The following is a 27,378-nucleotide window of genomic DNA, read 5'->3' as shown; positions in this document are numbered from 1 at the left end:
CTAAGGGGAGGATAGAATTATTGTTATACAAACTATACAAAATGCCATTTTGTTGCTATAGCTAAAAGGTATAAAAATGTATTGTGGATAATACTCACAGCCTGCCCAAATATTAAATATGTCATCATGAAATAAACCATGATGAACTTGTTCATTAATCAGGAATGCTGTTGGCAAATAATCTGGCATTATCAGGCAGCAAGCATGTTAACAGAAAAATCTCTCATCACTCTGTCTATGGACCTCAGTGAATGATTGAGTGGCATTTTACATATCTGTGTGGAAAATTTATGTTTTGGGGAAAACATATCAATGGTATTTATTGCAAATTGTGAGAGTGATTATTATAGTGGTAGTGTGGTTTGATTCCATCAGCATTTAAGAGAGATTTCTCTTATAAGAATCTACATAGAGATGTATTTGCACAGGTCTAGTTACAGGCCATTATTAGTGCTAGAATGACTGTACTTATTTAAATAAATAATTGAGGGAGGTTTTATTTCTTCAGCATTGAAATTGTGCTAAGGTCATTTCTGTCCAATGGGTCAAATAGACAAAATGTAATGGCTTACAGTAGAATGGGGCTCATCTGATTGGGGGAGGGGAAGGGGGACAGAGCAGAACAGGAAAATAAAGTAAATGAAGTCAGTGTATACACCTCCTTCCATATAATGTTCAGAGACCCAGAATAGCCAATTGGTTGGGACACTCACTCAGGATGTAAAAGACACAGGTTGAAATCTCTGTTCTCCCTGATTCACACCCAGGCTTGAAGATGAGTCTGTCATGTGAGTGTCCTGCATAGAGTCACTCTCTCTCTCTGATTCAATGAATAGTTATTTATTCATACAAAGTGGAAAGGCTCCAATGGGGGGACAGAGAGTAAGAGAGACAGACTCTATAGGCTGGTGGTTAGGACACTTGCCTGGAATGTTCCTGCACTACCCGATCTGGAGCAGGGACTCAAACTGGAACCTCCCCCCTCCCAAGTGAGTGCTCCAAACACTGGATACTGGCTATTCTGGGGTGGGTTTCTCTCCTATTTTTTTGCAAAAAAAATTCAAAAGGTCTCATAGCAAAAAGGTTCCATAGCAAAATGAAAATAACTTCCAAAACCCCAAAATTTTAAATGACATACTTCTTTTCCAGCTAGTCCTAGGTATTTGTGCAAGCATAAGAATTAGTTTAATGGATATAAATGAACTGATTTACAGAAGTTCTGAGCATCCACGGCTCCTTTTTAGCTTGACCAAAGTTATGGGCACTCAGCTAGGCCTATACATGTTCATATGTACCAAACTAGACATTTTCAGTGATTTTTAACCCTATCATTACACCATATATTTTCAATACCAGGAAAAGTTGCCAGTTTTGTAAAGATGTACCTAGATTTAACATCCTAATTATTTTTTCCTGAACCTGTAATATGTTTTAAATAATAATATTACATATAATATTTGGGAAAGATCTATATTTTTTTATCTACTAGGCAAATTCCAGGTATGCAATTAGATGCCACTGAAATGCCGTATGACCCCAGAGAAACCTATATCACAAATAGGGCCCTACCAAATTCAGAGTCCATTTTGCTCAATTTCAGGGTCATATGATTTTAAAAATCATAAATTTCATGATTTCAGATATTTAAATCTGAAATTTCATGGAGCTGTAATTGTAGGGGTCCTGACCCATACAGGAGTTGTGTGGGGGTCGCAAGGTTATTGTAGGGAGTGTTCCAGTACTGCCACCTTTACTTCTATGCTGCTGCTGGTGGTGGCACTGCCGTCAGAGCAGGGTAGCTGGATAGCAAGGATCCCAGCTCTGAAGGCAGAGCCACTGCCAGCAGTTGATACCCTTACTTCAGAGCTGCTGCCTTCAGAGCTGGGCCCTTGGAGAGCAGCCACCATTCTCCAGCCGCCCAGCTCTGAAGGCAGCAGCTCAGAAATAAGGGTGGCATGGTATAGATTGCCACCCTTACTTCTGCACTGCTGCTGGTGGGGCGCTGCCTTCAGAGCTAGGTGCTCGGCCAACAGCCACTGCTCTCTGGCCATTCAGCTCTGAACACAGTGCAGAAGTAAGGGTGGCAATACTGCAACCCCCCTGAAATAACCTTGCAACCCCCCCTGTAATTCGGTTTTGGGTCAGAATCCCCAATTTGAGGAACGCTGGTCTCCCCCATGAAATATGTATAGTATAAGGCAGGGATTCGCAACCTTTGGCACGTGGGCCACCAGAAAAATCTGCTGGCAGGTCAGGATGGTTTGTTTACCTGCAGCATCCGCAGGTTTGGCCGATTGCAGCTCCCTCTGGCCGTGGTTCACCATTCCAGGCCAATGGGGGCTGTGGGGAAGCAGTGCAGGCTGACGGATGTGCTGGACGTTGCTTCGCACAGCCCCCATTGGCCTGGAATGGCAAAATGTGGCCAGTGGGAGCTGCAATTGGACGAACCTGCAGATGCTGCAGGTAAACAAACCATTCCGGCATGCCAGCAGATTTACCTGAGGGGCTACATGCCAAAGGCTGCCGATCCCTGGTATAAGGTAAAAGCAAACAAAAGACCAAATTTCACCAGGGGAGACCAGATTTCACAGTCCATGATGTGTTTTACATGGCCATGAATTTTATAGGGCCCTAATCAAAATCTTTTACTGCCTGGTTCTTTACTACCCTGGCAGTGTGACCGTAATAGATTTAAATTGGATTTTTTTTTCCATTTTATTAGTGTCGTTATTTGAAAATAGCTTTTACTTTGGACTCTTCTCCTATCAAATCAAGTCAATAACAATACTCCTCTTTATTTCAATGGGCTTTGCATTAGCATCATTGGAAGAATAATTTAAGCAGGCCACAATGAATAGCAATCTACCTGTGCAGAGAATCAATCATCCTTTTGGAAGGCAGCCTCCATAATATCTGGGGCCAGGGATCCCCAGAAGCACTGCAGTCCAGATACAGGGTGCTGCCGTAGGTTACATCTGATCTTTGCGGAGAGCTCCAAGTGATCTTGGCATTTGATGACTGCTTCTTCACATAGAGCTGAACCGTTCTCCTAGCTGCCCCCACCATGTTAGCCGCGATACACTCATAGCTCCCACTGTCCTTGTGGGAGACGTTCCGTATGTAAAGTGTTCCATTGGGGAAGACAAATAAATTCCCATTGACAAACTGGGAGGGTCGGATCTGGGTGCCATCAAAGAGCACCCAACGGATGCTAGGGAGGGGTGCTGCTTTGGCAGTGCAGTGAATGTGAATGTTGTGACCAAAGGGCAAGGAAATATTCTCCTGTTTTTCCTGATGGATCATTGGGGGTAATGCTGCAATGTGAAGCCTCACGGCTATGCTGTCCGCTCCTGCAGTGTTGCTAGCTATGCACTTGTACACTCCTCGGTCTGAAAATGTCACCTCCTTGATAGACAAAGTTCTATTTTCATGGAGCATTATCCTGCTCTCAGCGGTGGTTATTGTTTGCAATATCTTCCTATCAGGTAAAATCCATGAAATATGTGGGCTTGGGATCCCATTGGCCTGGCATTCCATTGCCACCGTGTCTCCAAAATAAACAGTGGCATCTCGGTAGCGGGAAACTAACATTTTGGGCTGCTGGGCTGTCACTGTCAACAGGACAATCATTTTATCGACACCATGCAGGTTCTGAGCAGTGCACAAGTATTGCCCACGGTCCTGGAGTTGAACATTTCGGATAATGAATGTGCCATTTTTCAAGACTTCAAACCGTTGTATCCTTGTGTTTGCTGTCATCAGAGCTCCTGGGAGGATAGGACAAAAGAAAGAAAATTGAAGAGTTTGTTCTTAAAACAGACAACATTGCACTGAAAGACATTTATGGAAAGTCTCTATTTACTGCATATTAACAATAATGAAGTAGAAGCCAGGAGTGAAGATGAATGGCGATAACAGACTCCCCAGTAAGAATGATCTATATGGGCAAAATCTGACATTTGCCTTCTGATATACTCCTGTGGCTTTAGTTTAAGAATTTTGCCCTGGAGTTTTTGTTGTCCAACCTAACCATCCAATAAGTCCAAGACTTAAAAACAGTGGGAAAAGGTTCTCAGAGTACAATATACTCTTAATGCTTTGGGGGGGGGGGGGTGGTCAATTAACCTCTCACATGATTTCCAGGAACATTTTACTGATATACCTAGACATATAACATAAAGAACTCTGAAGCGCTCTCCTAACTAATCAGTTCCCCTAGGCTCCTCTCGCATAAATTCCAGTCTAAGAGAACATGTACACTTGGATGCCTGGATCTCTTAAAGACCAAGTGTTTTCTTTTGATACATTTCCCTCCTCCACCTGCATTTTACATTTTTAGTGGGAGTAACTTTTAATGTTAAAAATTATAGTGTATTGACAGACTGATCCAAAGTGCAATAAAGCATTGATTTTGGATCAAGCACTTAGAGTACCTTTTAGCAGGAGTGGCACCAGGGTTTTTGGTGCCCTAGGCGCAGGGCTGGCTCTAGCCATTTTAGGTCGCCTAAATGGAAGTGCCAGCCCTGCCTTTTAGCAAAGGACCTAAAAGTCATTTTTATTTCAGAGTAGCAGACAGTGAAAGTTTTTCTCATATCCATGTGCAGCCTTAAAAAAGACTAAAATATCCTAGTGGTCTAAACTATTAACATGGATAAAAGTGTTATATAGTGTTTTGGATCATTACTGTACAATACTATTGTATTTGTTTTAATATGGAAGTTACTGTATGTGTCCCCTTTTACAGCTATATGGCAGATCAAATATTTAACTAACTTACCTGTGGAGACTTTTGTCCAGGTAACAAAAGGCTTGGGTTCTCCTACTACATCACACGGGATAACAGCATCTGTTTCAGCAAGGATGGACAAGCTCTGAGGACCTTTCGTGGTAATTTTAGGTCTTTCACCATGTGCCCTGAAGTTATTTGAAGGTTGAATTACACTAGAATTATTTGGCATAATTCCTCCCAGTTTAGGCACAGATGGGACTTTTTGATTATTATAAAGGACACTTCTGAAGGACTGAATGTTAGAGGATATTTGAGGTCTGATGCTTTGAGAGATGAATGATGGAAGAATGCTCTTCAAAGTAGTTGTGGCTGGCGGTGTGATACTTGAATTGTGGAACAATGGAGCTACTGGAACAGCTGTGGCCTTTAGAACAATGCCTTGCATTGTAATCCCAGCAGATGAGACTTGGATGGCTTTCTTGTCATTTGTATTTACTGGGGGAAGTGGACTAGGCATCATTGGTTTAGGATTCACTCCTAAGTGTGAAAATGTTCTGGTTCTATTAAAGACAAAGGAGATTCCAGGGTTGGGGTAATATGGGATTCCTTGACTCGGTAGTCTCCCAACTGTGCCTCTGTTATCAGGAATATAGTTATTGCCAAAAACTCTGGAGTGAATATTGTATCTCTTTTGTCCCTGATTGCCAAATCTACCTGGAGCAAGCGGGATAGGTCTGTATAATGGAGTGGCTGTTGTTGTAGTGGTTGGCTCTGTTTGAGGAGCATAGGTTTTTCTGTCCTGTGTTGTGTGTGCAGCATATGCTGTTATCTCTGGTTTGTTGGTATAGTGGAGGGGCTGTTGAGTTATAAAATGATGAAATGATCCTTGTATTATGAGATATGGTGGCCTCTTTGTCCCTCTCACTGGAATATGCTTTGGAGTTGTTACAGCTGGTTGCTGGTTAAAGATCGGTACCATTCCAGCTGACTGATGGGGAAAGTTTGGATTTAACAATAAACTGTTGTTAGATCTAATGAGACCAAATGTCTCTTTAAATTGCTCTTGTTTGTGTTGTGCTTTAATCCTGTTTTGGTTTGAATAAGAGGTGGAAAATACGTTTTGTCTTGTGCTATGTGTGATTGTTGTATCATCAATTTCAACTCCTTTGGTCTCTGGAAATCTTACTTGATTGAATGTGGTATTTTGCTTGGTAGAAGAATGAACAGACAAATGTAAAGTGCTTGAAACTGATGGGGTAGGAGCATCAGATTTTGTAAATGGAACAAAGTCAATGGTTGCAACTGGAGATACAGGTTTTTCAGTTGTGTATATAGCAATTTGATCATGATCAAATGCATGAGAGTTGGTTTCCTTCTTGTCCCAGGAAGATGATACTGTTTTTGTCCAAGTTTGTACAGGAACAATAATTGGTTTCTTGGTTTCTATAGGTGTGAAAGGTTGAGATCTTGTTGTGCTGAAGGGAAAGGATACAGTCACAATTTCTGTTGGTTGAGGTGGTGTGGTTACTGGAGCTGTTTTTAAAGATTTTGAAGGCTTCTGAAGTTCATCTGAAATTGACAGGTCCTTAAAACTTTCCACTGTGTCAACAGGAGCACTTGAATGCAGCACAGTGGGAGGTATTGGCCGAAACACTCCTGGGTTGATTCCATTCTCTCCAACTTTTGATCCAAGAGGAATGGAATCTTTTCGAAATTCTGGAGTTACTGAATAAGCAGGGCTAAGCAGGCTATTAATGTACTCAGTAGCGACTGAACTGCTTGTTTTTTGTGCCTTACCATCTGTAACTTCATAACGTGTTTTAATGACATTTTCTTCAGACACATTAACTAGTGTATGGTACATTGAGGTTGTCTTCTGATCTGGTTCTTGGGACAAATGTAACTCTGTAACAGAGACTGTGTTAAGCCCACCATATGATGAAGCAGTTGTGATAGCTGTAGGCACAGGAAGTACCTGGGTTTCATCAGTATTAGAAAGTGATGAATGTTTTGTTTCAGGTAGAGAAGCAGTAGGCCTAAGTGAAAAACCTGCCTCTGTGTTTCTAACTTTGGTCAACCTCTCTAATACATTTGCCTCTGTAACCAATGAAGAAATCATCTCTAAATGATTATGTTTCTTAATTTGTATTTTAGCATCAGTTTTATGATCACCCTCAACAACAGATCCAGGAGAACTTCTAGTAGCACCTTCTATTTTAGGTGTTTTTTGAATAACAGGCATCTCCTCTGTGGTAAAAGCAGGAGAAGGAATAGGTTTTGGTCTTTGTCGAACTCTGTTTGGTCTTAATCTCCTTCTCCCATAAGGTCTTCTTCTGGGATGCTGGGTAAGCAGTGTATTAGAGGTAGTAGTATTTCTAGAGGGAGTTGTAACCTCAGCCATAGCGGTCAGGTTGCCAAATGAAACAACAGTTGTTATTGACTCTGTTTTTTTAAGAGGAGCAATGGTACTTGCCAGAGTGAATGTGGAGTCTGATTTTGAAACAGGCATACCTTCATGTGCAGCTCCTTCAGAGCTCCCATAGCTGCTACTAGACACTCTGACCTGAGACTCTATATCCTTGTTGGTCTGTGGCTCCTCATTAAATGATGTGAAAACTTGAAAGATTGTGCTTAAGTCAATGTCTGTAATTTTAGTCTGATCTGTAGGTACCTCCCTGTGCTGATGGTTTACGACATTGCTCTCTCTAGTAACAAAATCCTTAAATGGAGAAGCAGAAGAAGAAATAGTAGTAGTGGCTATTAAATCAATATAGCTGATCTTATCACCCTGAGGTGAGGAATTTATCGAATCTGCATCTACTTCACTGTGCTGTACATCTGTCTCCAAGGTGCTAGGGAGATTTACAACCGTCTGAGGTTCTGCAAAGACAGTAGCATGCCCTGGTAGCTCAGCAGAAGCAGAAGATTCCTCTGTGGTATACAATGTTGTTGTAACTGCATTTTCCACTGTGTGAAAACTGCTTTGAATATTGGGCAAGGTAGTTGTTTGTTCATCCAGGGGCTCTTTAGTGACCGTGTTAATGCTTTCTTCTGCTACTGGTGAATAATCAGTCTTTACATCAGCATGCTGCTGATCATATGAGTGATGTGAGTGTAAAGTTGGAGAGATTGGAGTAAGGTATGTAGACCACACAAAGGATGGTTCTACAGTGTATATACTTCCAGGTGTTCCTAAAGACTGGCGTTCTATGGAGGGCTCAGTTTCTGTGCTCATTAATGTGAGTTGAGCAGAAGTTGTTTGATCTGGGCTAAAATCTTGTGCTATAATGGTGGGGGAAACAGTGACTGAGAAGATCTTTTCCTCACCCAAGTGTGATACATCTGCAGAAGACTCTTCCCCATTGGTTGCAGTCTCTAGAGAAGGTTTCTTGGGGGGACTGGCCATAGGAGACGGAGCTGTAGTGATTTTTTGCATGAGTGACGGCAATGTAGTCATTAAAGAAGGGACTGCTGCTGCTGTTGTTTTAGGAAGATTTTTCCCACGGACCTTTGCCAAAATGTCAGCCCAGTGTTGTGGATTAATCTGTTTGTTTGACATATTTATTCTTCTTCGAGATTCAAATACCCGACGTCCTTCAGCAACATTGCTGTCTTCGGTTCTATCTATACCTTTCCATAACTTCATTTTTCTCCTGTCTTTCTTGTTTTTTTTAACCTGAACCTCAGGCATGAGGTCATTCTTTTGTTTAATGGATGCTTCACGGTCCTTCAGATGGTTCTTTTTGTGCTGGGATTCAGCTGGAATTTCTGCTCCTGATCCCCCTTCATCTTCTATCACCTCCCCTCTTCTTTTTCCGGAAGTTTTCAAACCTGGACGCTTCTTCATTCTTATCCTTTTGGATGATCTGTCAGATACCATCTTATTTACTGATACCCTAACAGCAAACTGATCTGATCCCTGCCGATTGACAGCCACACATCTGTAATACCCGCTGTCACTGACATGACTCTTTGGAATTAACAATGTGCCATTGTGAGACACATAACCTTTGGATGAGTTTGACAAATCATTAAGCACGTGGCTGCTTGGAAGGATCCAGCTCAGCTGTGCATCTGGTATGGCAATTGCACTGCAGGGCAAAACTATTGGGTCCCCTACGTTTTTTTCAACCCTCATTACATCAGAGTCAGTGGGCTGAATGATTGGAGGCTGCACTAAAACTCTGTAGGCCATTCTGTCTGCATCATCTCTCACCTGGGCAACACAGTGGTACAAACCAGAATCAGTGTAACCCACTTTTTTGATCATTAACTGGCCACTGCTGAGGATGGAAAACCTACTGTCTTTCTGATTAAATGGAGCTATCAGCTTACTCCCATCTGGCAGCACCCACTGGATGAGAGGACTCTCTGATGCTCTCACATTGCATCTCAGCTGACAGTCTGAGCCTTCAATAACACTCTGGGCTGTCTTTGAGTTCTGAGGTTGCTCTATCATCACCCAGCTTCGTCTATGCTGTCTTATATCTTTCATCTGAATTGTTTGAGAAAGCTGGGTAAAAAAAGACAGCACCACTTTTTGCCCTGTGCTCTGGTGTCTATTTAATTGAATGTTTATCAGCGGTTGCATAACCCAGGCAGGTTCTGCAAGTATTTGAGCTTTGACACCCGTGTAATAAAGGGCATCATCATCTGAATCTTGCTGATACTCATAACTTATTTTGGACTCTTTGCTGAGCATGAGTTCCCTTTGTAATTTAACAGGCACTTCGGTGTAATAAGCTATAAGTTTCCATAATTTTTCATAGTTTTCTCGTTTCATTGGGCATTCAAAATCAAGTGAAACTGTAGCATTGATATCAATTTCCTGAGGATTGATTTGGTTCCATTGAATTTTGGCAGAGTCTGTTGGTTTCTTGATTTCACAGTTTAAGTTCACTATGTTCCCATGCTCATCAGTCATATTGAGAGTAATGTTCCATGGAAATAGCTGAAATGCCTCCATAGGAAGTTCATAATTGCCCCTATCTTCCCCCTCATCAATGCTGTTGTTCTGTTTCAATTGGGATTGTATAATAGGTTTCTTACAGGAAAGATCTTTCAAGTTTTGAATATCTTGTTTCTGCAGTTGTTTTGGGCTGGTGCACTTAGGGCAGAGTTGACCTCCTTCATAAGCTTTATCCTTCTTGCACTTTAATACACCTGGAAGGAAAAAAAAAGATACATTCTAGAGACCAATACAGAATTCTGACATAGAATTCTAGCATTTTTTAGAGAGCTAAATGAATGTTGTAAGAACACACATATCTTCAGCCAAATTTTCCAAAGTGGCCACTGATTTTGGGTGCCTTAGTTTCTAGATTTTGGACTTGATGCAACAAAGGGTCTGATTCTCAAAGTTGCTGAGCAACCATGGCTCTCATTGATTTTAATGGGAAGTTTGAATGCTCTAAGCCTCTGAAAATCAGACCTCCATCTCTCAAGTTGGGCACCCAGTTATTGAGGAATAAGGCCACTTTTTTAGATGTTATCTATATAGCACAAATTAATTTTTCATGCCAGTGTTTGTGCTGTGGCCACAAAATGAACATGCACACCTTTTCACACAAGCAAATGAGTATTTGCTTAAGCAGAGCAGATAAGCTGTGCCTAAGTACTTATTTACTTAAGTCTATTGAATACAACAATTTGAAAAACAAGATTTTGTAAAGTTGGGAGTTTCATGTCTCCAATATTATGCAGCATGGTAACTATGAAATTAGATTATTTTCTCTTGTAAATTGATGACAGAAATAGGAGCATACAAATGGATATGGTGAACATCTGTAGAACGCTTACACTAAGCTTTCAACATTATGATTTATGTGACTGTTATGTGACTATTACAAACAGTCAAGGCCAAGCTGTGGAAAATATTGAACATAGTTGAATGGTTACTTGGTTATTACATATTTACAGAAACTTTTATGTTTACAAATGGCACATTTAAAACAAGTTTTAAATGTTTTTTGCAAGTCATGCAAAGGTCTTCAGTCACAAACTTTTAAAAAAAATATTTGTAGAATTTACTTGAGAAATGTAGCACACATTCTTCATTCATGAAATGTTCCAGCAGATTATTTATAATTAGGCTGAAATGGAATCATCAGGGATGCAGAGTAAAATGGTACACATAATTATTGAGGGAAAACAACACTTTTTTTTTAATTTATGCAGTTCCCCACGCTGTGAGAGCTTGGGGTTTGTGTTCTACGTAAACGTTTTATGCTTATTCCTCAATAATAATACTGTATTTATGCAAACCTTTCTACTCTATCTGCCATAATCCCTTTGCTCTGACTGATTTGTGTACAGTCTTCACAATTTACATGAAGAAAAAGGGGAAAAAATACCAAACAGAAAAGAAAATAGGGCTGTTGAAGTTATGAAAGGGGAATCCTATTGTTTGCCAGGATCCTTCCCTCCATACAGGCTAGCAAGACCTTTCTCCTCAGCCATATCCTTGTATTCACATTATTTTGGTTAGTAGAATCCCAGCTGCTTCCTCCAAATTCCATTTGGAAACTCAATGTAAACAAAATATATTGCAATTATTCTGGGTACAAGAGTCAAGCAGACTTCTAGTGAGGGAGCAGGGGTGAGTGAATGAAATGGGTGAAATGAGTAAGGAAAATAAAGGATGAAAATAGGATGAAGGAAGGAAGGGGAAAGAGTTTTAAAACTTTTTTTATTTAAGCAATGGATTGTTTGTCACTTTGACAGCCCTTTTATGTAAAGCTCTCCCCCACTCCCCATTCAAGTTAAACTAGACTATTAATTATGATATTTTAAAAAACAAATAAAGCCCCTTCAGCCTCAGAGTTTATTCATCCCAGAATTGGTTGTTGCCCCACAAAAAGGAAGCACCCTCAAATCTCAAATGACCACTTTAACAATATGCCCATACGCTGGCATGTACAAAACTTCTAATGAAGTCAGTGAAGGATTTGTATAAAAATAACTGAACACAAAAGTTACATCTATTTGACAATCACAAGAATAACTTTCTTACTACATCCAAAAGTAATTCCCAGCACTAGAATGCTGATTTAGAAAACAAAGTTAATCGAATAAAAACTGTGGCAAACTATTACTGTGTAAGAAAAGAGTGCTAAACACAGTAGTTGAGCCTAAATTAGTGCAAGTGCAGAGGAAAGCTAATATCTATCAGATGAAATGGGACAATTTAAAATAATTTGACACATCTACTGATGTGTGTTAAGGACAATTAATCAGACTATTAGAAGGCAAGCTATCTAAATACAAAGCTAAAGATAAAATCATTTCAGTCCTGTTAGTTAATCCCTCCCTCACAAGTCCAAAATAATAAAGTTCTACAACACAAAGATCTGTAACAATGTGACCCTCAACAAAGTGCTACAAGCCACATACTGTATGAGGAAATCTAAGCCACCAGAATCTGCTATGATTGATTACATCTGCTCAACCTGCTCCCAAGTGCTGTAAATCTTTTGATTCAACTCAGTGAAAGTGGCCCTCACACCTTGTCACTAATCCTGCCCAAACCTCTTCTGTTGCATCAACTTTCCTGAGAAAAACAGTCCCTTCTTGATGCCCAGTCAGCTACAACAACTCTTACAGTCTCCTGAGTCCTCTACCTTTTCTTTTTCATGTTGGTATAACCCAAATCCCACACTTATGTGAGTCCTTCCCTTCCCAGTGCTGCAGCCTTCTTGATCCTCCTCATAAGACTTTCAACTTCTGGGCTTCTTTTCTTCTTCCCTGAGATGAGGTTTGCCTGGGTGTGACTATCCTTCCCAATCCCAATGGCCTTTAATTTCCTCTGCGTTAACTGCAGCTGAATTCGTTGCAACAAAGCAGCTCCTTAGCTCCTGCACCATGGATAGATCTTATTTCTCTATTAATAGTGTGTTCTACCACCTGTTTAATCCCATTACAATTTTTAGAAATCATGCTTTTTAACTCAGTTGTGACTATGATTCCCTCATGCATAAACACAGATTTTTTGCCTGAGATTCATAATTGCTTCTCCATCACATTACTTTTAGGAATGTTTCTTGTTTGCGAGATAGTGGAAAAAATAGAGCAATCCTTAGGAAGTCACAATATATAAGCAGTAAAGCCAAGAGAATAACCAGTGGTTTCATGTGCCCAGCAGAAGAAGGACATATCACTGGAATGTTGTCACTATAATGAATAGAATAATCATTGATCTTTTCTCACCTCCAGACTTCTTATCCCATTCCAGCAGCCATTTCAAGCTGCAGTCACAGGACCAGGGATTCCCATGAAGGTAAAGATTCTCCAGGAGTGGCATTCCTTGAAACATCCCTGCAGGCAGTGTCCTAATGATATTTTCAGACAGATAGAGGTGTTTTACTGTTGACAGTCTGAAATAATCCAGGAATGTAAATGTTGAAAATGTGTTGGGATGAAGCTGCTGGAGTAAGTTTCCTTCCAAATGGAGCAATCTCAGAGAAGTTAACCCATTAAAAGCATTCGGGTGGATGAATTCAATTCTGTTGTGGTCCATGTGCAATCTCATTAAGCTTGAAAGTCCTTGGAAAGTTTGGCCTGTTAGAACTTTCAGCTTGTTGTAGCTAATTTTGAATACCTAAAAAAGAAATACCTAATAGTGAAACAGAGAGCAGAGTAACAGAATAACATCAGCCATTAATGGGCATTATTAATCATGTAATTCAAAAGTTTTCAATATATTTAGAACAAAAATGGATAACCTATTGGACAATAAATGAAGCATTAAAGAAACCTACTTATTTCAGTCTTTTATCATTGTATAACTTGTAATTTATTATATTTAGAAACACCTTAGTATTACCTGTAAAGACATGAGATCTTTTAAAGCACCATTGGGTATATTTTGGATGTCATTTCCATGAATCATGAGCAATTCCAGTTTTGTGAGTCCTGAAAATGAGTTTTCAGATATGGACTGTATGCTATTAAACCTGGGGGAAAAAACACAACATATTCAGTTATATTTCAGGCATGACAGACCATTAAAGGACCAAATGTTTCAGTAAACATTTTGATAAGGCCAAGTATACTTAGCCCACATTTACATTATGTTTTATTAAACTCAGTTTGTGCTAGTTTAGCCATAATTTAAAGTAAAAGCAAATGGGAGTTTAAATTCTGAGATGTCAGTTAGTATATTTTTCCATGGAATTGTTGTTATGGGAATGGTATAAGTTAATGGCATGTTGACAGCCTAGGATAGTACGGAGACAGGAAACTACCTGCAGTATTGCCAAGAGCAGGATTGCCAAACAAATGAAGCTTTGTGAAGTGGTATTTGAAAATAGACATTTGCCAAGCAGTTCCTGAATCAAAAAATCACAGTTACTAGCTCAACTGCTTGTCCTACTGTTACCACATGTTACTGGATATTTAACTACTGACATAAAATCCAGATACTCATCTTCCAGTTGCAAAATTTTTTGAGCTTTCTTTTGAGAAGTAAGGGAGACAGAATTTGCTATTTGAAAACAACTCATTTCAGCTTTTTGAACTGACAAATCAGATTCCATTTGCCAACTTGGGTGCCTTAAATTAGGATACCCAGTTCTGCATTTGGGCACACAAATGCCAAATGCAGGAATATCCAGTGCTGACCTGAGCACCAGGAACTCTAAATTAGGCACCCAAGTTTTAAAATTGGATTTTTCATTCTTTCTACTGCTGTAAAACATTATTTTTCAGGAAAAACAGAATATCAGGAGCATGGAGGAGATACATTCAGATACTGAGATGTACGGTCTTGATGAATTTGCTAAAGATTTCAGGCTTTTTTAAAAGACATTTTTAGTCCTTTTATAGGTGGCAAATTAATTATCTGTTTTGTACCTTCTATTTCTTGATTTCAAAATCATCCATTTCCATTTGGAAAATGTTTTCTTCCTAAATCTATTGTTTTAATGATACTTATGAAGAACATTTTCCAGTCTGAAAACACATGCAACAACAAACATGCATAAACTTACTCCCTAGCATAAACACTATTTGCACTACTGAAAAGCTAACTTTAAAAGTATAGCAAAGACCAGTGTAATGCTACCATCATTGAATAAGCCACTTTTATAAGAAAAACTTATCTTCTGGGTTAACATTTTCAGAAATGACTAAATGGATTATAATGTCCCATTTTCAACCGTGACTTAGGGCTCAACTTTTAAAGGTGTTTAGGTGCTTAAAGATGTAGATAGGTGTCCATGTGGGATTTTGAAAAGCACCTAAAGAAATTGAGTTGCCTAACTGCCAGTGAAATCAATGTCCAGATTAAAAATATGACTCAAGCACCTAAAATACTTTTGAAAATGGATCTTGGGCCTCATAAGTCACATAAGTGCTTTTCAAAAGTATATTGATCTAAAGGGCCAAATTTTCAGCCGGAAGTGCCTGAGTTTTGCCCACAAAAAGTGTGTGCACAAATAACTAATAATGCAAGAGAAACACATTCTGTGGGCATGAAACAAATAACTGCTTACACAAATGTATATTTGTATACCCAAGTACCCTTTTGCACATACACTTAACTATTTTGTGCTTATACATACGGACTCTGCATGTACAATTCACTGTTTTAATGGGTGCACTGTCTGCAAACTCAGTTTCGAAGACAATGATGAAAAATTTAGCTTGGTGTGCCTTTAACAGTTTTTAATAGAAAATGCTATTACAACGAGCAGATGAATCATGTTATTATTAAACATTTGTCTAACACCAGGGTTTTACATGGAAGTCTGTAGAAATAAAAAGATATGATCCCTGCTCTGGAGAACTTAAAATTGGACAAACATAAGAAATGCTGAGAAGTAAGGAGAAGGAAAGGGATGGGAATTGAACAAATACAGAGATTAGGACCATATGTTGTGCATGCATCTTGAAAGTCCAGACCATTGCATTTGAGAATAAGGCCTGGTCTACACTATAGATTAGTTTGACTAAAACTGTACCTCCCACTGATGTAACTCACCTACTATACTAACTGAATAACTCCATCTCCTCAAGAGGCGTAGCGCTTGGGTCGATGTAGCTAGGCTGACACAGTGTCAGTGTAGACACTGTGTTGTTTACATTGACTGCTGCTGCCTTTCAGAAGCCATACCACAATACCTCACACTGACAGTTAAATCGGAAGGTCATTCTGGGCATAGGAAAAAGGCAGGAAGTCATGAGTGAAAAAAGGAAAAGTATCAAAGTGAGAAGAGTTGACAGATCATAGATCACATTGTGGGGACTAGATAGAGACAAAGGTGAGATATAGGTTGAGTCAGACTCATGTGGCACCTTGAAAATAAGGATTAAGTGTTCAGAGTTGATGGAGAAATGTGTATGTGAGAGAGTGAGTGAGTGAGTGAAAGAGGTGGTGGAGGAAAGCAGTAGAAATAGGGAGTGATGTAGTCAGAGTGGTGGGAAAAATGTTTATTTGCAGGATATTGGGAAGTTTGAAGAGGGAGAAATAAACAGGAAGGCTGGAGAGAAGGAAGTTATTATAGATTATGGATGATATAAGGAGTTTAGGCTAGAAAGTTCATTAAGGGATCCCCAGCAACATTTCAACCTTCAGTGTCGCTGTGACTGTAACGGCAGAAATTCTACCAAATCCTCCTTGTCTTTACTGTGAGCAAGGAAACTTGCCATAGTGACATTGAAAACTCCCAAGAAAAGAAATTTCTTATGTCTGCACAACTAGACTTGATTTATATTATTCTTGTTGACTGCAGTGAAACTGAGTAAGATAATGAGATAATTTTCACTTTGTGTGAGAGGTAAAGAACATCTACATAGGAATATGGCTCTACAGTTCCACTGTTTCTAAAGTACAGAATAATAGTAATAATAAGAAAGACAAGAAAGAAAAAATAAAGAGTGAAATTAGATGGGAAACGTAGAGGAGAGACAGAGAGAATGGCAGGGTTAGACACAGACAGAAGAGGAGAAAGACCAGACACGGAAAGAGAGGAAATTCATATTTACCTTAAATATGCATATAGTCACTTTCAACTTGGAATAAGCAACAAAGAGTCCTCTGGCACCTTAAAGACTAACAAATGTATTGGAGCATAAGCTTTCGTGGGTGAATGCCCACTTCGTCAGATGTCTGACAAAGTGGGCATTCACCCACGAAAGCTTATGCTCCAATCCATCTGTTAGTCTTTAAGGTGCCACAGGACTCTTTGCTGCTTTTTACAGATCCAGACTAACATGGCTACCCCTCTGATACTCCACTTGGAATGAGTATCTAGGAGTCTAAATCAAATAAATTAAAGGCAGGTGGAAAATACTGTAATTGAGAGGTGAAATATATGTGGCTGACCTTTTTCTATTCTAACTGAATACATGCCATCAGATGGAAAGAACAGCAAGCAGAAACTAAAATAAATATTCTGTTTGGAAGGAGACAGGCACACCAGTATAAATGGAGTTACTGGGCCTGATTCTCCAATCCCTTATGTAATTTTTACACCATTGTAATTCAGAGTTACAATGTCATAAAACCAACATAACAGGTGCAGAATCAGGATCATAATTAATTGTTTAAAAATATTTAGTCAGATTCATGGGTGTCAAACTGACAATGCCAAACCATAGTAAAGCCCTCTAAATCATCAGGTTCAGTTGGGTTTATGATTACTTTGCTTCACCAGAGCAGCACAAAACAATCAAACCCTATAGGTGAATGTGGCCCATTGTATGAGCTCCTATACATGGTGGAAAGACATACTTAAAGAATCCTGTTTGCAGGGAATAATTCAGCCCCCAGAAAAATTAGAACCCTTTAGCTGATTTGTGTACCTCTTTCAATTAACATGATTCTCTGGTACTCTTTGACTAATTTGGGCTGCTTCAGTACTGCAAACAGTCATAACTCTGACTTAAATGTCTCCCAGAGGATTTTCTTTATGTATAGGAACCCTCGGGTGATAGAGGGCAGCTGTATTGACTTCTCTGAAAGGGTAGGAAATAAGTTGTTATCCATTGACTGGATATGGCTACCAGAGCTATGGTATAGCCACAACCATTATTAGATATCTGCCTCCTTGACAGTCACTTGGTCAAGATGCGGGTGAAAATTGGTATAACTCCATTGTCTACAATAGAGTTACACAAAATTATATTAGCTGAGCATCTGGTTTATAATGTTTAGCACTTTATGTCATTCATTTAAATCAGTCTCTCTAGCCTCGTATAATTTTTGTTGCTCTACTCTGAATAAGTTTTAGTTTTCTTATGTACTCAGAAATGTACACAGTACTCCTGGTATGGTCTCACCTGTGCCATATAGAAAAAGGTGAGAGCCTGACTGATCCATGCTACGACACTTTTGTGCATGTAGTCAAAAAGCACATTGGCTGTTCTTGCCATCATGTTGTACAGTATCCTTATATCCAATGTGCTACTCACTTTGATTCTTAGATCTCATTTACACTACTGTATTCCAGTTATTAACCTCACAATGACTATTTGTTCCCCTGTTTCTAATCTACATAGGGGAAATCCAACTCCCAGTAAGACTAGAACTGGTAAAAAAAAAATTGATGGAATAGTTTTCCATTGGAAAATGCCACTTTGTTGAAATCTAAAGGTTTTGTGGGAACACAATGAAATTTTTTAATGAAAAATTTCTAAACTATGTTTCTGAATCAAAATATTTTGGAATTTCTGTTCCCTGAAGTATTTCAAGATTTTGACTTTTAGTCCCAATTTAGGATGAAAACAAATTTTGAAATGTCAGAATTTCTGGCAGCATGGAAATTCTGTTTTCTGACCCGCTCAGCTGAGACTGAAGAAATATTTCCACTGACTTCAGTTGATCTGGATCAAGTTCAAGGCCTGTGTGTCAATTTTCTGTCCTCACTAGTATTTGCAGCCAATCACAATTTTATAGTATCTGAAAATATAATTAACGCATAGTTTAGCCCTTCTTCCAGGTCAGATTAATAGAAATGCGACGTAAAAGAGAAGCCAAGCACTGATGCTTGGAACCCTAGAAATACTTATAGTTACTTTACCTTTAGCAACAAATATTTGCTGCAGAAGAAACATATCAGAGACAGTTTTATTCTATGAGTCATAAAATATACACAAATTCTGAAAACCTCCTCCTACTTTTACTGCGTTAGAGCAACTGCAAGAGAAAAGAATGTGAATTGAAAGAATACAGCTGTAGTTTCAAATACTGTCTGTGCCATGACTTAAAGTAATCAGCTATTTTTAAGATAAAATTCTGCTGTGCACTACAGTGATATCTAATTGTTACTTTAGGTGTCTCAGGGAATGAAGGGGAGAGGGGAGGAAATGCTGCAGCAAAATACTTGATCCTGTAGGTAAAACTTCTAATGAAACAAATGAGAATAGTGCCCGTAGAATGACTGCAGGATATGGATGCAAGAAATGAAGGAACTGATCTTACTCCTGCTAACTTCACTGAGAGAAGGGGATGGGGCTCTAAAAGAAAGAGACTAGGTAGACCAACCACAGTTCTCAGTTCTGGAGAACTGATTTACACTCCATTCAGTCCCATCTTAGTCACAGCTATAAATCACAGAATAGACTATAAGGTCTTGTTTTAATTACTATTTGTTAAGGGCTAATTATGTGCTCGTGGCTATACAAGTAAAAGCGTGGGGGGGTGGGGAAGGAGAGGAGAGATGTATTACAACAAGAAGACTGAAAAAGAGATAAGATAAAAGAACTGGGAAATCAAGAAATAGTTCTGGCTTGTATGTCTTAAAAATACATGGCGTGAAATCCTGACCCCACTGAAGTTAAAGGGAGTTTTGCCATTTATTTAAATAGGGCCAGCATTTTACCCATGCATCCTACCTCTCTCTCTTCTCATCTAAAAATCAAGAGGGTTTTAAATGAGGTGAGGGTGTTGGCCTGGAGCTTTGGGATTAGACCACAAATGGAGGGCTTCTCTACATAGGCATTTTAAACCAGATCAAATCAAATTAATCTGTTTTGAAAGCACTTGCCTACTTATGATGCAACCTATCAGTGCACACTAACTCTGCATTTATTTGGAACTCTGGAGTCCTTCTACAAAGTGATTGTCTTTGAATGTAATTAGTTCTGTCTTTTGTTTGTGTTCACACAACTGCTGTGCCCCACTTTTTGCATGTTGACAACAGCTATTCCATAGTGCTTTGTAGGTCCACCATTACTGTTCTTTCCATTTACTTGTGTGCTCTCCCAACCCTGGTGTCAGTTTCCAGGATGATCCTTTCCTTCTCTCCTTTAAAAGGTGGCGCAGAGCCAGATTTTGCCCATTTGCTCGTGGATCCCATCTGATACAACCACAATAGCACACCAGAAGTCCCACAACATGCATTGCACAGCTGCCTGGAACCACGTTGAGCTGCTGGATCTCATCACCATCTGCGGAAAAGATTCGGTTTGGGAATCTCTTGTGGCCACAAGAATAAGGAACTTTTTTTGGACATTGCAAAGCAGATCTCTGTGAGGGATCATAGCCAGTGTCAGATAAAGAACAAGAAACTCAGGAGAAACTACACTGAAACAAGGGATAAAAGGAGACATCTGGAAGGAGACATGTAACCTGTGCATGTTTTTTGATGAACTGGACAAGATTCTACACAATAATAGAATGATAGTACAACCCATCCCAGAACTATTTGAGCCTGCTTCCTGCACTCCCTACCCTCTCAGTCTAGGATGACTGGCTCAGCTCATCAGGGGATGAACAGCAGAGGAGCTGCCCTCTGTGTGGCAGGATTTTTGGGAGATTCAGGAACCTGAGAATGACCAGCTGGAAAGCCAGCGTAAGTCCTGCCTTGCTAGAGGGGACTCTGATTCCTGCCCTGTATCAGTTGATCCTGAGTCCCCACCCAGAAACCCAGACTGGGACCAAAGAGTCAGATCTCCCATAGAGAATTGCAGAATATAAGTACCTATCTTTATAATTTATTATTGATTATTGGTGGTGAATGTGAGCTAGGAGTCCCCCCCCATCCCCCTCCCACCTGCTTCTTTTGCTGCTTCAAAACATGCCAGCATGGCACAGTCACAAACAGTTCCCCATCCCCTACCTGCCCCTACCCCACAGCAGATTTGAATACCGAAAGCATTAATTTGTACAAAAATTCAACTGTTTATTGAGACAGGGCTTACAGGAAAATAAATGTGGTTAGTTTTCATAGTTTACATGAGGTATGAGGGCACGCTATGGACCTGGTCAAAGCACAAACAACACTGCTCCTTGCTGAGGTACAAATTCCTCATACCTTGCTTTCTAGCTGGCAATCATTGCAGGACCCTATTTAATTTTCTCTACACTTTCCCTTCTCTGCAGGGGAGCTGTAGCAGAACTTAAGACTGAGAAATTGTTTCATTTTGTTTAGCACATTATAAGAAATAGCCACACACCCATGCCCCGTGATGGAGCTTGCAAGTCCCTTCCACTCTTGCAGAGCTTCTGGGGCGACAATCCTGGTGAATAACTTCACAGCAGATCTTGCTGGTATATCATTTGCCTTTCTGAGTAAGACCATTCTCAGTCTTGTAGTGGGCTGCCTCAGCACACTCAGTGACAAACAGGACAGCCTCAAGGGGATGAGAGGGGATTACTATTCAGCACCCCTCCATGCATGCCTCTCTTTACAATGTCTTTGATGCCACAGAAGCACTCCAGTGCACCAACAAAACTGCAAAAACAAACTTGTAACATAGCTCTAACCACCCAACCTGACCCCTACCAGCAGATGAATGCAGATACACTAGACTGAAATCCAAATGCACGCAGCAATCTACCTTCTCTGAGGTTCCCCAAAGAGTGGAGGTAAAGTCACATATGCCTACTAAAAAAAAAAAAAAAATTCAAATCATAACTTGTCTGGAATATGAACAAACAACTGTTTTTTTTCTTCCTGCTCCCATAGCCACAGTACCTGCAACAGCCAGACCACCAAGGGCAAGCCCTGTACTGCTGACAGACTGGCCAGCCTGAAGGGAGGAAGAGGGAGGGAAGGAAGACTCTGAATGAGACGTTAGCAGATCACATGGCAGAGTGAAAGGAAAACTAGGCTGGCTGAGAAATGGAAACAAGGACCCAGTGGGAGAAATAAATGCAGCTTTCCTAGGAGATCATGACAGCAGCCAAGGACAGTGTCACAGTTGTCAGGGAAAGAGTGGATTTGGCCAAAGACAGCATCACCATAATGAAGAAAAGCATGGAAAAAGACAGAGAGATGCACAGGCATTTTATGGACGCTGTCCTGAGCCAGAATTTCCTCCTGTCAAGGGTTTTTCCCCACTTTGAACTTTAGCATCCAAAAAGTGGGGACCTGCATGATCACTTTTAAGCTTAATTATTAGCTTAAATTTGGTACGCTGCCACCAGCCAAAAATATAGTGTTTGGCACACTTCCTGTTCCCCCAAAACCTTCCCTGGGGAACCCAAGCCTCAAACCCCTTGGGTCTTAAAACAAGGAGAAATAAACCATCCCCCTTCCTTTCCGCCCCCAGACTTTCACCTCCCTGGGTTGCCTTGGGAAGCTTCACACCGATCCAAACTCCTTGGATTTTAAACAAATGAGGAATTAACCCTCCCCCTTTCCTTTTCCCTCCACCAATCCCTGGTGAGTTTAGACTCAATCCCTTGGATTCTAAAACAAGGAAAAATCAATCAGGTTCTTAAAAAGAAAGCTTTTAATTAAAGAAAGAAAAGGTAAAAATTATCTCTGTAAAATCAAGGTGGAAAATGCTTATAGAGTACTTAGATCCATATAGCCTAGAGGGACTCTCCCCTACCCCCCAGCCTGAGATTCAAAGTTACAGCAAACAGAGGTAAAAATCCTTCCAGCAAAAAGATACATTTACAAATTAAGAAAACAAACATAAGACTAATCCGCCTTGCCTGGCTATACTTACAATTTTGAAACATGAAAGACTGATTCAGAAAGATTGGGAACACCTGGATGTACGTCTGGTTCCTCCTAGCCCCAAGAGCAAAGAACGAACAAAACAAACAACCCAAACAAAGACTTCCCTCCACCAAGATTTGAAAGTATCTCGTCCACCCATTGGTCCTCTGGTCAGGTGTCAGCCAGGTTCACTGAGCTTCTTAACCCTTTACAAGTAAAAGAGACATTAACCCTTAACCATCTGTTTATGACACCTCCTGCAAAACATGGTCATGCTAGGCCTGCAATCCCATAATTTTGGACTCAGACATGTCCTTCAGGCTCTGGACAATGCTGGCTATGGGGACCAGCAGCAACTCCTAATCTCTGCATTCCAGCAGCAGTACTCCCAGCGGCTCCCATAAACCTCTTAGATTCAGCCTTTGGGCACCAAGCACACTTCACCTGAACTCCAGCTCTTTTGAGCCCTGAGAATTTTGAGCTATGGCACTCAACCCAGAACCCCTGAAGACAAGAAGAGCCAGAAAAAAAGCTTATACATGTGTCTAACTTTGTGCCCTCCCTGCCCTCCACTAAAACTGTACTACTTTGAGTTTTGTTTAAACTGCTGCAGTAATTAAAGGTTTGCATATAGCTGGTTATTTATGAAGATTGGTTAAATGTTTTTCCAAATATAAAGATATTATTATTCCATTGTTTTCATTAAAACTTAACTATTTTTATTGGTATTTCATAATAAAACTGCTACAATAAATCCAAGAGTCATGATTGCATTTAATACAGAAAATCCGTTAAACAAAGCTGAAATAATTCATAGCATTTCACAATAGCACAATGGAATGTGGAACTTCAACCACCCACACACAATCCCCCACAATCAGCATCCCCACACCCTTCATGGGCTAACATGTTCAGGCAGGAGGCTCAATATATGAACAATAGGCATCCCTAGCAGCGTGCCCCCGGCATGTTTGTGGAACTGTGTGGAACTCCTTGAGGTCTGCTCAAACCTCCGTGCAAGTTTCCCACCTCAGCCTCCCACCCTTCAGTAAAGCTTCCTCTCTTGCTCTCTAAATATTGTGCAAAATACAACATGCTGTTAGAATGGCTGGAGCATTTTTTTCCTGCTGTTTCCAACCTATTCCATAAACAGTCCCATCTGTCTTTCAAACGGCCAGATGCACACTCAACTACCATTCTGCAGCTACTCAGGTGATAGTTACCAACGTTCCTTCCTTCTGTCCAAGTGACCTGTGAATTGCACCAGTAGCCAGGGCACCGCAAATAAGCCCAGAATAACCTGACAAACCTCCACCCCATTAATGGTCACCGTGCTCCTGGGGACAAACGGTCCTTTCTCCATAGTTTAAATAGTACTGAGTTCTGAAAGACCTTACCATCATGGACCCTCCCAGACCACTCTGCAATTTTGTCTATAAACCTGCCACAGTGGTCCACCAGTCCTTAGAGCACTATGAAGAAATACCCCTTTCTGTTTATACCTTCTGTGCCGTGGGGCATGGGGAATGATAGGCATATGGGTTCCATCAATTGCCCCAATACACTTTGGGAACTTCATGCATGCAAAGCCATCAATAATTTCCTGGGCGTTACCCAGTTTCATGACCTAATTAGACAGCACCTTATCAAAGCCATACGAGACCTTTAGGAGAATGGCCCCCAAGGATGATTGTCCTATGCCAAGTTGGATGGCTACAGACCAAGAACCTTCTGGGGTGGTCAGCTTCCAGATGGCAATAGTGACCCATTTGTCCACAGGTCTGAGGCTTCACATGTTGATATGATGTTGCTGAATCTCTGGAGATAGTTCTCCACAGATCTCAAAAAAGGTAGCTCTTTCTATCTTGAAGTTCTCTGACCATTGCTGATCATACTAGCTCTGTAGAACGATCCTCTCCCACCAATCCACACTGGTTTCCTGAGCCCAGAGACAGTACTGAATGCTGTGTAGGTGATCCAGGACCAGGCCTCTTGTTCCAACAGCTTGGCATCTTCCTCCTCCCTCCTGATGCCAGAGAAGCTGCTGCTACTGCTATCGAATACTGTCCTGGTCCCGCAGCTCATTGGTGCAACAGGCAAAGTCGAATGCCAAATTTCTCAAGCTCCGAGAGCTTTAATACAGCCCAAGCAGCCTGCACATATCCACATGTCACCATAGCAGTGCAGAGCATTGTTGGGGCCATATGGCCAACGGGAATTTGAAAATGGTGCAAACCAGCCCAGAAAGGAAGCATGGGGTTGAGACAATGGAAACTTGATTTAAAAAAACCCCAAAAAACTGAACCTATCTGACGTCTCAGAATTCATAGCAAATATAATCCCAGAATGCATGCGGCTCAGCAGCAAAGCGAAGGATCATGGGATATCCTTGGAGGACGCTACAGCCTCAGTTGGCAGCAAACTGCAGTGTTCATTTAATGTGAAATGAAAATGGAGCAGGCATTGTGTGCGCATTCTATTGGTGAGACTTGTGTACTGTGAGTTACCTGACCCACATCAAAAAGCTTTAGATTAAACCCCTGTGTAGATACATTAGTGTTTTCATCCTAGTTCCCATCCATGTACAACAAAAAGCCTGAACACCATTATCACTGAAAAAAAGTAGTCGAGATAATCAGCTGGTCAAATTCAGCACAGCTATGTTAATTTCTGATGGTCAGCTGAGGATCTGGCCCAATAACCATAATTAATAATTAGAGCTGTCCAAATAACAGATTTTGCAGTTCACTGGTAATTCTTAAAATTGAAAAAAAATAGTTTCCAGTTTAATTCAATGTTTTGTTTCAACAAAATCAAAACATGTCATTTTAATTCTGACCATTTAAAAATGTTTTTATTGGATTTTTAAAAAATAAATGTAAAGGACTTTTTCAATGAAAAGTCATTTCAAACTGAAAAATAAAAACATTTTGTTCTGAAAGTATCAAAATTAAATGTTTTGATTGTTTCACATTTTTTCTGATCGAAATAAATTGGCAAAATTGAGAGAAATTCACAAAATGAATTGGTATAGCTGAATCTGCACTTTTCACTGAAAATGTTTTAGCCAAAAACTTTCACTTAATTCTAAAAACAACAGCAATACACTCAGCATCATGATTTCAAATATATGAATAAGACAGCCCAAAGATTAGTAGAACAAAATTACTGTAAATAAGGACTAAGACAGAACTGTATATAAAAGCTTGAGTAATGCTTGTCTTTACTATGTCTGGCTCATGAAAACTAAGTTCATTCACAAAATAAAGGGTAAACTAACCAAATAATAGAGAATCTCTCTCCTCTCTGTGGTAAACCTGCAAGAGGGGCCTAAACCTGAACTCCTACCAAACCATTCTGACTGGGAGGTAAGATTTCCCCTGACGTAGTGCAGAATGGGCCGTTTGTCTAGGGAAAGAAAGCTGGGAGTATGGCCATGGAGATGTCCAATCCTCTATTCCTTTTCCATAATAGGAGGAGAACCCCAAATATTGATGGTGCCCTCCATGAGCAGATCTTTAGGGCAAGATCTCCACGTAGTTATTATAGGTAGAACTGGTAGAGATGTCTGTAGTAAGGTTGCTTAAAAATGTCCATCTAAAATGCTGTTCACATGCTTATAATTTTGCCAGATTTCAATTGTTTGGGCTCAAATTTTCCATGTCAGGTGTTTGCCTGAATTATTATATAAATTTTCAGTGGAAAAAAATTTAATGCAATCATATAATTAAAGACTATATCATAATGCATATACAGAAAGTGGGAAATTAACTTTTCACAGGCAACCTTAACTCTGACACTTCCTAAATTTTGAGTGCTTGACTTTGCAACCTTATTATTCTTGTACCATAGATTTTTGGATATAATTTTATTTAATAATGACTCCTGTGAACATTCAATAATTTTTGCATTTTCCAACCAAAGATTCGCCAACAGTTTTAGGGCCAACTGGAGCAGTGCACACATAGCAGGATAGAATTTGACCTCTCTTCATTTCAGCTTGTTTGGCTACAGCTTTGAGACAACAATTCAGATGACTCCCTGGGGTACCATATCTGTTTAATATAATTAAGATTTATTTCCCATTTATTTGTGCACACAATGTATTTTCTAAATGGGGTCCATTAAAAATTATAGTAATAGCAGATGGTCTGACATAATCACAGACCAGATCTGGGCCAACACTATAGTCTTTTGCACCACTGGAGCAATGAAAAGGAGTAATAAAGCCGTCCTAACTAGGCATCCCCTCTGTATTGTGGGAGTTATACATTATTCTGTGAGCAGTTCCATTGATTTCAGAATGGGCAGTGGAAAGACTAAAAAAGCTATGAAACTATAATAGGATGCAGTATGAAAATAGGTCTTCTTCTAAAATGAATATTATTTCATGTACAGATTAGTCTAAGATGAGAAGAGATCCTTTCTTTCAACTTCAGTAGGGGAATTATATCAACATCCAGACTATCACTCAAAAATTATAGACTTCTTTGGGTTTCTAGTATTGTTCTAAAGTTATTTTGCAAAAGAGTTTACTACCACTGCGGTTATCAATTTCCTATTAGGTGCAATATTTCTCTAAGGTATGTCTTATTCCAGATACTCCTAATAAAATATAATCTCAGGTAAAATATTTATTTGTATAGACTTTAAAACATTGAATTTGTCTTACCAATGTTCATAAAATGCTACTCAAATGTATGTATAACATTTAAAAGTAATTCCCATCACAATAATTTTTGTCTGAAAAAAATGGGA

The 27,378-nt window shown here is 39.9% G+C and overlaps 1 protein-coding gene across 2 annotated transcripts in view; it reads right to left on the bottom strand.

Moving 5' to 3' along the window:
- Positions 1-27,378, bottom strand: part of MXRA5 (matrix remodeling associated 5) — a 35,260-nt gene that overhangs the window by 2,529 nt on the left and 5,353 nt on the right. The window contains exons 3-6 of one of the 2 annotated variants that reach the window (XM_032773632.2): positions 13,551-13,680; positions 12,935-13,325; positions 4,778-9,892; positions 2,867-3,767 (exon numbers count right to left, since the gene is read on the bottom strand). In XM_032773632.2, the coding sequence (XP_032629523.1) occupies positions 2,867-3,767; positions 4,778-9,892; positions 12,935-13,325; positions 13,551-13,680 (6,537 nt within the window). The remainder of the gene's footprint in view (positions 1-2,866; positions 3,768-4,777; positions 9,893-12,934; positions 13,326-13,550; positions 13,681-27,378) is intronic. The other variant, XM_032773642.2, reaches the window with a different exon arrangement.

This window comes from Chelonoidis abingdonii, chromosome 1 (genome assembly GCF_003597395.2).
Source record: "Chelonoidis abingdonii isolate Lonesome George chromosome 1, CheloAbing_2.0, whole genome shotgun sequence".
Taxonomy (NCBI): domain Eukaryota; kingdom Metazoa; phylum Chordata; order Testudines; family Testudinidae; genus Chelonoidis; species Chelonoidis abingdonii.
Note: the sequence above shows the minus strand (reverse complement) of the source record. Positions and strands in the feature narration are given on the sequence as shown.